Source organism: Pipistrellus kuhlii, unplaced genomic scaffold (assembly GCF_014108245.1).
Source record: "Pipistrellus kuhlii isolate mPipKuh1 unplaced genomic scaffold, mPipKuh1.p scaffold_m20_p_12, whole genome shotgun sequence".
Lineage (NCBI taxonomy): Eukaryota > Metazoa > Chordata > Mammalia > Chiroptera > Vespertilionidae > Pipistrellus > Pipistrellus kuhlii.
The window spans coordinates 19,021,748-19,034,404 of NW_023425427.1; the positions used below are offsets into that span (position 1 = coordinate 19,021,748).

General features: G+C 40.7%; 3 protein-coding genes across 6 annotated transcripts in view; 2 read left to right on the top strand and 1 right to left on the bottom strand.

The window, feature by feature from the left end:
* Positions 1 to 629: 629 nt before the first annotated feature.
* SMIM27 (small integral membrane protein 27) lies at positions 630 to 1,436 on the bottom strand. 2 transcript variants are annotated; one of them, XR_006741268.1, is made up of 2 exons: positions 1,083 to 1,223; positions 630 to 891 (listed from the first exon to the last, which is right to left on the bottom strand). XR_006741268.1 is itself a non-coding variant. In XM_036433606.2 (2 exons), exons 1-2 carry the CDS (start codon positions 1,297 to 1,299, stop codon positions 778 to 780), a joined length of 159 nt encoding a protein of 52 aa, XP_036289499.1. In that variant the 5' UTR covers positions 1,300 to 1,436; the 3' UTR covers positions 630 to 777. The 2 variants fall into 2 exon arrangements, 1 of the variants encoding a protein (XP_036289499.1); XM_036433606.2 differs by lacking the exon at positions 1,083 to 1,223 and adding an exon at positions 1,255 to 1,436.
* TOPORS (TOP1 binding arginine/serine rich protein, E3 ubiquitin ligase) lies at positions 1,167 to 10,494 on the top strand. 2 transcript variants are annotated; one of them, XM_036433597.2, is made up of 3 exons: positions 1,167 to 1,300; positions 2,874 to 3,068; positions 7,251 to 10,494. In XM_036433597.2, exons 1-3 carry the CDS (start codon positions 1,298 to 1,300, stop codon positions 10,173 to 10,175), a joined length of 3,123 nt encoding a protein of 1,040 aa, XP_036289490.1. In that variant the 5' UTR covers positions 1,167 to 1,297; the 3' UTR covers positions 10,176 to 10,494. The 2 variants fall into 2 exon arrangements, with proteins under 2 accessions (XP_036289490.1, XP_036289491.1); XM_036433598.2 differs by lacking the exon at positions 2,874 to 3,068 and having other exon boundaries at positions 1,174 to 1,300.
* DDX58 (DExD/H-box helicase 58) overlaps positions 1,292 to 12,657 on the top strand; it is a 51,586-nt gene continuing 40,220 nt past the window's right edge. Inside the window, exon 1 of one of the 2 annotated variants that reach the window (XM_036433602.1) lies at positions 1,292 to 1,300. The gene's annotated coding sequence lies outside the window, so the exon portion shown is untranslated. Of the gene's footprint in view, positions 1,301 to 2,948; positions 3,069 to 12,657 lie in introns of those variants that run through there. The other variant, XM_036433601.1, reaches the window with a different exon arrangement.

Consider the following 12,657-nt stretch of genomic DNA (forward strand, 5'->3'; position numbering starts at 1 on the left):
TTATTTAGTTATTTAACAATAAATACAAACTGGACCTGTAAATACAAACTGGACCTGCTTAAAAAAAATATGAATAATCACCTTTTTCTGGCCATTCTTGTGTCAGAAAAAAAGATGTAGAAAATTAGTCACATGATAACTTTTTTCTTACATAATACTTAATCTAGTCTGTTGTATAGGTATGCAACAGAATAAAATGTAATAAACAGATATAAGATTATAAAGTCCATGCCAAAACTGGTTTGGCTCAGTGGCTAGAGTGTCGGCCTGCAGACTGAAGGGTCCCAGGTTCTATTCCGATCAAGGGCATGTACCTTGGTTGCGGGCATGTCCCCAGTAGGGGGTGTGCAAGAGGCAGCTGATTGATGTTTCTCTCTCAACAATGTTTCTAACTCTCTATTCCTCTCTCTTCTTCTCTGTGAAAAGTCAATATAGTGGCTGTCTATATTTTTTTAAAAAGATTAGAAAGTCCACATACTCTTATTTTAAAGGTGGCTTTCAGAGGCATTTTAAAAGAAGTATTTTAGGAACTCTAAATTGAAATGCATGTCATTTCATCTATGATCTGATACTCAGGCTGTCAGATCTAGGATGCTTTGTTGTATGAGAATTTAAAAGTATACGAATTGGAAAAGGTAGCACATTCATGGTTTATTTATAAAGGGCTGTATACAATAATAAATTTGGAAATTTTGTATTGCGGATTTTACTTTATAGACATGTGTCAGGTAAACATGAAGTATTTGCATAGAATAAAATCTAGAGGAATTATAAATTTCATTCATTCCCGAATATTTTGTCTGGGTATTTCTTCCTTAGTTGTCGTCGAGCGGCTACTGTCGATGCATAGATGACATATCCCCAGGAAAGTAATACGATCGCGAGGAGCAACTAAAATAAATAAATTGATTAAAAATTAAAAGAAAGCAAGAGGGGGAGTAAAAGCAAAAAAAAATTCAGTGTGGGTAGTACTTCCTCGCTGCCTCCTCCCCATTGGTTGCCATGTAGGTTGCTAAGGTGGGAATTACAGTAACAAACGAATAAATGGAATTCCGGAGCCGAATCCACCCCACTGTCCTTACGTAAGAAGCGGAAGAGCGTGTCCTCCAGGAAGAGGCGGAGCCGAGGTGAGGGAGAGAAAAGCTTAATTCAGGAATGGGTTTTTGAGTTTGTGGGAGCTGAAGAAATACGGGGCTTCCGCCACGGAGGACGAGGGCGTCGACACCGTGGAGCCTCGCGAGGCCCGGGACCTACCCCGGAGCGAATCCAGTCCAGGGTGCGGCGACTCACTGGCCTCATGGTAAGGAGACCACGGCGATCCGCGGGCGCGGGCAGGCCCTGCAGGCCCTCCTAGCGTAACCTGCGAGGCGGCGGCTGTCGGGCGGCGGCGGCGGCCATCTTACATCCGGGCACGAAGGCCCGCCCCCTGGCCTCCGGGAGCCTTTCCCAGCCGCGCGGCGGCCGCTTCCGCCCGGAGCGGGGGGCGGGCCCACGGGCCCGCGGGCCGGGCCCGCCTTTCCCCGCAGGGGAGTCAGACCCAGGGGAGGAGGATTTAAATGGCTCTTCTTTGCCGTTTAGAGAGTTAGGCGCACCTCGCCAACGGGTTCTTTCAGTTGCAGTGCAGTTTTAATGCAAGGTAATGTACCGTCTTGTGCATTTTAAAGTCTGTTTGGAAAAATGAGTATGTGTAATGAGTAAATAGGACCCCGGGCGTCTAACTCTGGGAGAATTAACGTTTCCTCTGGCATCTGTTCCCACATCCTATGGATAAGTCTTTCGTGTGTTTACCTTTGGCGTAAACAATACCACATTTATATAACAGTGATAGAACATTTATATAACAGTGACAAGTCGTTGTGGGAATCCCGTTATTTCAGCCCTTCTTCAAGAAGCAAAGTCTTTCATAACGTTTAATGTAAATGGCGACTTGTAAGGAGCAATAACGTGGCGTCCGCTCTCCGGCGTCCCGCACCTGCCAATCAACAAGTGTTTGTTGAGCGTCAGATATGTCAGATAGAGAGTCAGAGGGGAAGCTCCCGGGCGGCGGTTTGGCTCGGGCGCTGGCACTAGTTTGGCCCCGGGATGTTCGGGACGCTCGCACGTGCGGCCGGAGGGGAGGACCGGGGCCGGGGCCGCGTTAGGGGCAGTGTTTTCTCTCTCCGGGGTCTATCCCAGATATCATCATAAAAAAAAAAAAAAAAATAGGGTTTTAACCCTGACTTAGGGGGTGGCGAAGGGGAAAGCAGTCTTGGTAGAAAAACGGTCTATTTTGCGAAGATTTCAAGGCCGTGTCCTCAAGCGGATTCCTGTTTATTCCGACTGGAGTCGATCTTTCTGTCCGAAGACCAGCATCCTGGTTGGGCCCTGGCTTTGGGTTCCATTCCCATCTCGGAGTTGTTGTTTCCTAGGAGGTAAAGTGACTTCACCTCCGTGTAACTCAGTTCCTTTCCATACTACTAAGAGATTCTTTTAGTAACTTCTCGCAGAGTCTGGGTAGGTTTAAACGAGACCCACTAGTTTTCGTGTTTTCCTGCCACGTTGGGAGCGAACATTGAGTGACTGCCTTTTGTAACCTCCAGAGAGGAGTAACGGAAACGGTGATGGCGAGGGACCTTCGGAGGGATCTGTGCCCGGGAGGGTCGGCTGCGCGCTCGAGCCGGGAACGGTCGCAGGGGTTTGGGGGGAGGGGGGGAGGGAGAAAAGGGGAAAGGGGGAGGGGCCGAGCGCACCTGGCTCCGCCCCCAGGGCCGGCGCCCTCCCAATGCGCATGCGTCACGCAGGCGGGTGTTTTGTTTTGACGCGCCGGTGGCCTCGAGGGCGGGGCTTTGCGCTTTGTCCACGCTACCATTGGTGATGAGCTCTTTACGTCACAGGGGTCACAACAGCCGCCGGGGTCTCCGCTGTCTCGCGAGGAGGGTGAAGCGCCCCTTCATGCTCCGGCTCCCGAGGGCCCGCGGAGAAGTCGCCGGGTACGCCTTCGCGGATCCTGCCGTCACCGGCCCGGCTTCCTGGGCGGTCGGGAGCCTGCCACCAGTGCTCCGGCCCGGCCTTCGCCGACGTTCTCCGAGGTGAGTGAGGTCGGGAACAATGGGGTGTGGGGGTCGGAAGGGCTGGGCGAGCGGGAGCTCCCTTCGAGAGGGAGGCCTACAGCCTCCAGAGACGGGGAGCTGAGAGGTCGCCCGGGCAGCGCACCTGTGGCTTGGTGCCGGTGGGTGGCGGAGGGCTGCGTGTCCGAGAAGCGCTGGGGAGGGGGACAGACGTTGGTCAGGGGTGGGGAGGGACCAACACGATTCGAGTCTGAATGGTGGCATTTCCACTGTCAGGGGTGTGGCGGATGGATTCTGGCGGATGTGCCTCTCTGTGGCGGATGTGCCTCTCTGAGCAGCCTGTCTGTAAAATGGGAATAACGGTCTTTTAGTTCGTTGTGGTCACGTGAGGCACGTGGTGGTGGTTGTCTTACGGCCTGGCCGGTGGCCGTTCTCACCCGAAGGAAGCGTGGACCCTCACCGTGGCTGATGGAGTTGTCGGTGTGGTGTCTGTCACCCACTGTGGGCTGGCACCAACTGTTATTAAAGTCCGTGTGGCTTTCCTCGTGGGCTGCGGTTTCCACCCAGGAAGGAAAGGGGCAGTACTGAGATGGGGCAGATAGTGATTGAGTGAATGGAAGTTTTGGTAGGTAATTTAATTGTGGTGATGATTGGGGGTGAGATTCGTTTGTTTTTAATCGGTGACATGCAAAACCATATAGTCAACCAACGGCCCTGCACCCAAAGGTTGATAGTTGGATTCCCAATCAGTGCACATGCCCAGGTTTCGGGCTCGTTCCATTCAGGGGGCAGCTGATGGATGTTTCTTTCTTCCTCTCCTTTGCTCTCTGTAAAAGTCAATTTAAAAAGTCAATTGAAACCGGTTTGGCTCAGTGGATAGAGCGTCGGTCTGCGGTCTGAAGGGTCCCAGGTTTGATTCCGGTCAAGGGCACGTACCTTGGTTGCGTGTACATCCCCAGTAGGGGGTGTGTAAGAGGCAGCTGATAGATGATTCTGTCTCATCGATGTTTCTAACTCTCTATCCCTCTCTCTTCCTCTCTGTAAAAAATCAATAAAATATATTTTAAAAAATATTTTTTTAAAAAGAATCAAACAGTGAGTGTATAAATAAGTAGAACAACAAATAGATGCTTCTTTTTTCTTTTATCTTTCTAAAAATCAATTTAAACAATTAGAAACAATGTATGTAAAAGTCTAATAGTCCCTTTGTTATAGAGAGAGCAGGGGTGGGAACCTCCAGAATAAGCTCGCAAAATCATTTGGTCTGTCTCTGCCAAAGCATTAGGGTATGTTAATTCAATGTTTGACCAAATATAGCAGGCCAATTTTTTTTAGTTGTGTCTTACCCTAAAGGTTTTGTTGTCTGTTTTGCTTTTTGTTTTCCTTAGTAGGAGAATAAAAAATATTGTAGAATAGGAGGAAATGCTGAGAAATGCATGCAATATTAAGGTTTCGGAGTTTAAATATATTGACAAAAATGATTGGTGTTCTATATTTATGATTCTATTACGAACAATGATGATTTTTGCATTTCCATTGTAGAATATAGAAAACTAGAAATAGACCCCTTGAAGAAACCTGTTCAGCATTGAGCTTCTATTAAGTTACTGCTCTGAAAAAGTTAAAATGCCCTAGATGAGCACATTTAATTTGAAATCTATGATAAAATACTGATTTCACAATTTCAGATTTTTGTTGTGGGGTTTATTTTTGTTAGAACTTGGTATAACCAATGAGTCTATTGTTTAGAAAATTACAGTTCTGTTATTTGATTAACTTGATAGTAGTTGACTAGTGGTGGGAATTCCTGTGATAGAGGAGGTAGAGAAAGATGAATAATAGTCCAGGCAGCTTGTCTCAGTGATTGAGCATCTACCTATGAATTAGGAGGTTAAGGTTCAATTCTTGGCATGCAGGGGGAAGCCAATCAATGATTCTCTCTCATCATTGATGCTTCTCTCTCCTTCTCCCTTACTCTCTAAAATCAATTAATTTTTTTTAAAAGATTAATAATAGGCTCAAGAAAATGTAAAGGAAGAAACTAGTATTTAGCATATATAAAATGATTAGCGTAAAATGCAGCTAAATGAACTTTATAAGATAATAAGGCTAAAACGTAATGCAAATTAGATTTCAGCTCTGGCATATTCATTTAAATTATAGGCAATATAAACCGATAAATTTAAAATAAATAAAACTAATTTTTAAGATTCTAATGATCCTTGTGGGTAAAGATAATAAGGGAAAGGGGCTGAAAGCATAATTCAGGATACATTTTGGCTGACTTTCCATTAAATAAAAAGGCTAAGAAAGGCTGTTTAGCTGAAACTGGTTTGGCTCAGTGGATAGAGGGTCGGCCTGTGGACTGAAGGGTCCCAAGTTCGATTCCGGGCGGGGGCGGGTACCTTGGTTGTGGGCACATCCGTGGTTGGGGGGTGTGTAGGAGGCAGCTGATCGATGATTCTCCCTCATTGATGTTTCTTACTCTCTGTCCCTCTCTCTTCCTCTCTGTAAAAAATTAATAAAACATAAGAGAGAAAAAAATAAAGTGAAAGGCTGCTTAAGGGGGTTGAAAGGAAATTAGTAATTTACTGACTATAATAGCATAGTAACAATGGTGTAGTAATAATCACAGCAGCTAATATTTAGTGAGCATTTGCTATGAGCCATGTACTGCCCTTGAATGGTTTTATATTTAGTATTTAATTTAATTTTCACTAAAAATCCTTTTTGTATTTAAAAGGATATTTCACTAAAAAACACAGAATTGGTTTAAACAGGTGAACTTTCTGGTATGCAAATTATCTCACTAATGTTTTTTTTTTAAGATCAAGTATAGTTGACATACAATATTTTTTATTTATTTATTTATTTATTTTTAAATTGATTTTTCACAGAGAGGAAGAGAGAGGGATAGAGAATTAGAAACATCGATGAGAGAGAATCATCGATCAGCTGCCTCCTGCACACCCCCCACTGGGGATGTGCCCGCAACCAAGGTACATGCCCTTGCCCGGAATCGAACCTGGGACCTTTCAGTCCGCAGGCCGATGCTCTATCCACTGAGCCAAACCAGTCCTGGCTAGTTGACATACAATATTATGTTTCAGATTGCACCATATAGTAATTCAACATTTATATACTCACTATGTGATTACCATAGTAAGCCTAATAACCACCTATCACCATATAAAGTTATTACTAAAGTTTTTTTTAAAGGTGCATGTGCAAAACTTACCACAAATAAATCAGTAGTTTATATTATTTGGGGTATGTATATGAAAGATATAAAACTACACATAGAAATAACGCCAACTCGCCGAAGCCGGTTTGGCTCAGTGGTAGAGCGTCGGTCTGCGGACTGAAAGGTCCCAGGTTCGATTCCGGTCAAGGGCATGTACATTGGTTGCGGGCACATCCCCGGTAGGGGGGTGTGCAGGAGGCAGCTGGTTGATGTTTCTCTCTCATCGACGTTTCTAGCTATCTATCCCTTTCCCTTCCTCTCTGTAAAAAATCAATAAAATATATTTAAAAAAAAAAAAAAAAAAGAACGCCAACTGAGGACTGTGATGTTTTGAGGTCTTTGTTTTCTACAGAGGATAGGAGGGTAGATAAGGGACTTTTTTTTTTAGAAATGTGGACTAACTAGAGAAAATGTTGTTAGTCTGAGTGGTGGTAGATGCATGGGTACTTGGGATATTTTTTTTTGTACTTTTTTGTATATATTAAATATTTCTCCTCTATTTTTTTTAAAAAAAATTATTGATTTCTGAGAGGAAGGGAGAGGGAGAGAGTGATAGAAAAATTAAAGCCAGCACCTTTCAGTCCGCAGGCTGACACTATCCACTGAGCCAAACCAGCTAGGGCTAAAAGAATAACAGTGTTATATAATATTTTGAAAGTTTATTATGGTCTAGGCACCTTTTTAAGGGCTTTTTACATCTTCACAAACCCTGTGATGCAATGATCTACAGGTGAAATCAAAGCCTAGAGCTAGTAACTTGTGCAGGCATACTACTAGTATGAAACAAGGATTCAAATCCAGACAATTGTCTTTTGAACTTATACTTTAGTATTATGTCAGTAGGTGACACTGCCCCTTTAAAGGTAATGAACCATTTTCGCCAAAGTATGTTTGTATTTTTTTCAAGTTGGTCCTTTCTGTTTTACAGGATTACTGATGTAAATTTTTCCCTTTTACAGGTAATGGCATCAGCAGCTAAGGAATATAAAATGGACAACTTTTCACCCAAAGCTGGCACTAGCAAATTTCAACAGACAGTACCAGCTGATGCGTCTCCTGATTCTAAGTGTCCTATTTGCTTGGATAGATTTGATAATGTGTCTTACTTAGATCGCTGTTTACATAAGTTCTGTTTTCGCTGTGTACAAGAGTGGTCTAAAAACAAAGCTGAATGTCCACTCTGTAAACAGCCCTTTGATTCTATTTTCCATTCTGTGCGAGCAGAAGATGACTTCAAAGAGTACGTCCTAAGGCCTTCGTGTAATGGTTCTTTTGCCACCCCTGATGGTCGACGATTTCGCTATCGTACAACTATGACAAGAGAGCGAAGTGGTCCTTTTTATTCACCCAGTAGAACCATGAGAAGAACAACAACTCCACCAGACAGTGGAGTATTATTTGAAGGATTGGGCATTTCAACAAGATCCAGAGATGGTGAAATTTCTCAATTTATGAGACAGATTCCAAGGAGGCCAACCGATGAAAGATCTTTGCGGAAACTTCAAGAACAAGATATTATTAATTTTAGGCGAACTCTCTATCGAGCTGGTGCTCGTGTTAGAAATATTGAAGATGGTGGTCGCTACAGGGATATTTCGGCTGAATTTTTCCGTAGAAATCCAGCTTGTCTTCACAGATTAGTTCCCTGGTTAAAACGGGAACTTACAGTTCTTTTTGGAGCTCATGGATCTTTGGTGAACATAGTACAGCACATCATTATGAGTAACGTTACTCGCTATGACTTGGAGAGTCAGGCATTTGTATCTGATTTAAGGCCATTTTTACTTAATCGGACTGAGCATTTTATACATGAATTCATCAGTTTTGCTAGGTCTCCTTTTAACATGGCAGCCTTTGATCAGCATGCTAATTATGATTGCCCTGCTCCTTCCTATGAAGAAGGTAGCCATTCGGATTCTTCTGTCATAACTATCTCCCCAGATGAGGCTGAGACCCGAGAGATGGATGTTAATGTGGCCACTGTCAGTCGGGCACCATGGGATGACGAGACACCAGGGCCATCTTACTCAAGCTCTGAACAAGTACATGCTGTCATGTCTTCCCTTTTAAATACTTCCGATAGTTCAGATGAAGAACTTGTAACAGAAAGAGCTACATCTCAGATACAGGGAATACAAACCACTGAGGACCTAAATAACGACAGTGATTCTTCTTCAGATAATTGTGTCATTGTTGGGTTTGTTAAGCCACTAGCTGAGAGGACTCCAGAACTTGTTGAACTGTCCTCGGATTCTGAGGAATTGGGCTCTTATGAGAAAAGAGAGACTGTGAAGACGCAAGAACAAGAGCAGTCTTACAGTTCTGGTGATAGTGATGTTAGTAGATGTTCATCTCCACGCTCTGTCCTTGGAAAGGATGAGCAAATAAATAAAGGTCATTGTGATTCCAGTTCAAGAATCAAGTCAAAGAAGGAAGAGAAACAATGTACATCATTGTCCTCTCCTAGAGACCTGAGCTCATCTGTCAGAGAAGACAGAGTATATTCCCCATATAACCATAGACACAGAAGGAGAGGAAGATCGAGGAGTTCAGATTCACGTTCCCAGAGTAGAAGTGGGCATGATCAGAAGAATCGTAGAAGGCATCATGGGAAGAAAAGAATGAAAAGAAAACGATCCAGAAGCAGGGAGAGTAGTAAACCTAGAAGTCGAAGAGACAAAAAAAGGTCAAGAACTAGGGATAGTAGTTGGTCGAGAAAAAGCCAAACTCTTTCTCTAAGTAGTGAAAGCTCAAGCAGATCAAGATCTCGTAGCAGTGATCATAGTAAAAGAAGATCACAGAGCAGAACTAGAGATCATTATTATTTAAAAAATAATTATGGAAGCAGATATAAGTGGGAGTATACTTACTATAGTAGAAACAAGGATCGAGATGGCTATGAATCATCTTATAGGAGGAGAACTCTATCTAGAGCTCATTATTCCAGACAATCTTCAAGTCCAGAATTGAGAATTCAATCCTTTTCTGAAAGAACAAATGCTAGGAGGAAAAATAATCACAGTGAAAGAAAATATTACTACTATGAAAGGCACAGGTCAAGGAGCCTATCTAGTAATAGATCAAAGGCTGCATCTACAGGGCCTGACCGGGTGAGAAATGAAAAGCCTGGAGGGAAGCGAAAATACAAAACACGACATTTGGAGGGTACTAACGAAGTGGCTCAACCATCTCGTGACTTTACTTCTAAAGTAAAGGAAGGTCATTGCCAAAAATCTGCATCAAAAATGGGTGGAAATTATAAAAACGAGAGTGATAGTTTTTCAGATAGCCGATCATCAGACAGAGACACAAAACACAAGAAGAGGAAAAGGAGAACCCGGAGCCTAAGTGTAGAGATAATATATGAAGGGAAAGCTACTGATACAAATAGACATCATAAAAAGAAAAAGAAGAAACACAAGAAGAAGCATAAGAAACACCATGGAGATAATGCTTCACATTCCCCAGTTGTAATTACCATTGACAGTGAAAGTGATAAGGATTCTGAAATAAAGGAGAGTAGTACATTCTGTGATAATATCGATCCTCAAGACACTCTACAAAGTGAACTTTTGGCTCCTTTGGAAACATTTGAAACTGAAGATATAGTTACAATAGAAGATGAAGTCAGTGTTCTGGACAAAGACTGTGATATTACCACTCTTAATGACTTAAATAATGCCAACAGAACTGTAATTAATATTCCACTCCAGCCAGCTTCACTTGAACAAACGTTCAATGTAAGAGAAGAGAGCACCTTTGCTGCTGATTTAGAGAACCAGTCCAGAAATGTCTCCATTCATCCAGAGTCATCAAGGCAATTGTCATCTCCAGGGACATCATTAATGCCAGTATGTCTTGGTGGGGACTACGATTTATCTTAAAACTGCCAAAGCACCTCGTTGAGAATTCTGATGCTATAAAAAGAAGAAAAAGGAAAAGTGTCATCTATTGCAATCTATATAAAAATGAGTTTTGGTGAAAACTTTTCCCCCTTAAAAATATTTTGTGATTTTTTTTTTATGTGTTAAAAATTTGTAAAAATTATTTGTCCAAAAAGTATGTTGCCCCCTCAAATATGCACTTTTAAGTGAAGAAAATGTTATTGTTAGCAGTTTATTTAAAACTTGGGATCCTTTTTAAATAAAAATATATAATTTTAGAAGTTATTTCATAAAGCCATATGGTATTGACATTTTTAAAGTAGAGTATTTTTGAATTTTTTTTTTTGAGAGTTATTCTGGAAATGTGTTACCAACTAAGAGAATCTGTTTTTAGACAGTTTATATTTCTTCTTAAAAATTTGTATGATTCCAAACTGTTATTTCAGATTAAAATGAGGCATTTAATCTGCACAGTTTATCCTCTGCCAAAAGAATAGTTTAAATATTTCTTTTATATACTTGTTTAACTGATCTGCCAGTAAGAAAATGTATAATCAACAAAAGAAAAAAATAAACAATAATAATTTAAAATCTAGAAATTTTCCTATATAGTGAGTGGCTGATACATTTTTAAGTCAGATTATTTTACTGAAAAATAAGGATATACTTGTGTTATACATTCTGAATTTTAGGTGAGGTGCATTTCAGGATTTTATTGAATTCTTTAACCTGATTGTGAAAAGTATATTATTTGCCTTCTACAGAAAAATGCAGTTATGTGGCATTTAGCTTACTAAAAACAAACAAAATACCCTTGTCAGACTTTTACATTGGTAGTTCTTTTATACAAAGTGACTTTGTTTATATTTTACCCAGTTTTAGAGATAAAAATTGCTTTACATTTATAGTGTGATGTAGGATTGCCAGTGAACAGCAAAACTTGGATTAAATCTAAATTTAACCTTCAAATTTACCTTGCTACCATGTTCATTCATTAACAGAAATTGGAATACCTGCCGTGTGATGGGTTCTGTACTAGTGATTCAATGATAGAACAAAACAGATGACATGTATATCATGACTAAGTTCTCTGGTGAGAAAGTATAATTTGCTATAAAAGCATACAATAGGGGTCTACTCAGGTGGAAGTGATGGTTGAACTGAAATCCAGTTAACAGATAGATGTGGAGTTGTTATGAAAGGAAAAGATGTGCAAAGGTCCAAAGACAGAAGGAAAGGCTGAAGTAGTCAGTCAGGGTTAGCTAAAGGACAGACCTTAGGGTCAAGCTTTGTAGGCCATGTTTAGAGTTTGTGTTTATCTTAAGGTTAATAGGAAACCGGTTTAAAATGACAAGAATCTAAAATTGATTTGACAATTTTTAATAAGTTCAAAATTTGACAGATTGTGGAAAGACTAGTTGATCAAGAAATATATTCTAAAATTATAGAATGTAGTTTTTCTTAAGTATCCCAAACTTAATGCTGTTTTATTTCACATCCTGATTTTATATAATGTTTTCAGTTAAAGACAATGAAACATCTTAATACATAGTACCATCACATCCCTAAATGTTATGCATCTAATAACAGCTATCAAATTATGGTGCAAAAATCAATAAGATGAAAGAGATAAATGGGCAAATAAATATCCATAGTTGGAGATTTTAATACCCCTGTCAATATTTGGCAGAACAAGTAGACGGAAAAGTAAGTATTAATGTTAGGAGACTTAGAGCCAACTGTAACTTAACCTAACTGACATTTAATGAAGCATTACCCAAGAACTGCAACATAAATATTCTTAAATGATAATCCAGTCTATATGCTGGGCCATAAAAGTTTCAATAAATTTCAAAAGATCAAAGTCTTGAAACATATTGAACATCTCAACACTAAAATCAGAAGTCAATAACCCTCAAATATTTAGGAAATTCCCAATATTTGAAAAATAAACACACTTCTAATTAACTCATAGGTTAAAGAAGAAATCACAGGAATAATATATATCAAAAGAAATGACATTGAAAACAGCATAATATCAAAAGTGATGGGAATGCTAGAACTCAGCTGAGAAGGGAAATTTATAGCCTCAAATATTTAATGTTGGAAAGAAACATGTATAAAATTGGTAATCTAAACTTATACCTTAACAAACTAGTAAAAGCAAATTACCGGTAAACCCAAAGGAAATCTATTAGGTAAGCCGAGACCGGTTTGGCTCAATGGATGGAGCGTCGGCTTGGGGACTGAAAGGTCCCCGGTTCGATTCCGGTCAAGGGCATGTACCTTGGTTGTGGGCATATCCCCAGTAGGGGGTGTGCAAGAGGCAGCTGATCGATGACTCTCTCATAGATGTTTCTAACTCTGTATCTCTCTCCCTTCCTCTCTATACAAAATCAATAAAATATATTTTTAAAAAAAGGAAGAAATCTATTAGGTAAAAAATAACAATTTTTTAAAATATTAAAGGCAAAGTTGTTTT

Coding starts and splice junctions, on each gene's coding strand:
- TOPORS (XM_036433597.2), top strand. Junction 3,069..7,250: donor CTTCGCCGACGTTCTCCGAG/GTGAGTGAGGTC, acceptor TCCCTTTTACAG/GTAATGGCATCAGCAGCTAA.
- SMIM27 (XM_036433606.2), bottom strand. CDS start 1,299: ATGAGGCCAGTGAGTCGCCGCACCCTGGACTGGATTCGCTCCGGG. Junction 892..1,254: donor TGGACTGGATTCGCTCCGGG/GTAGGTCCCGGG, acceptor TATTTATTTTAG/TTGCTCCTCGCGATCGTATT.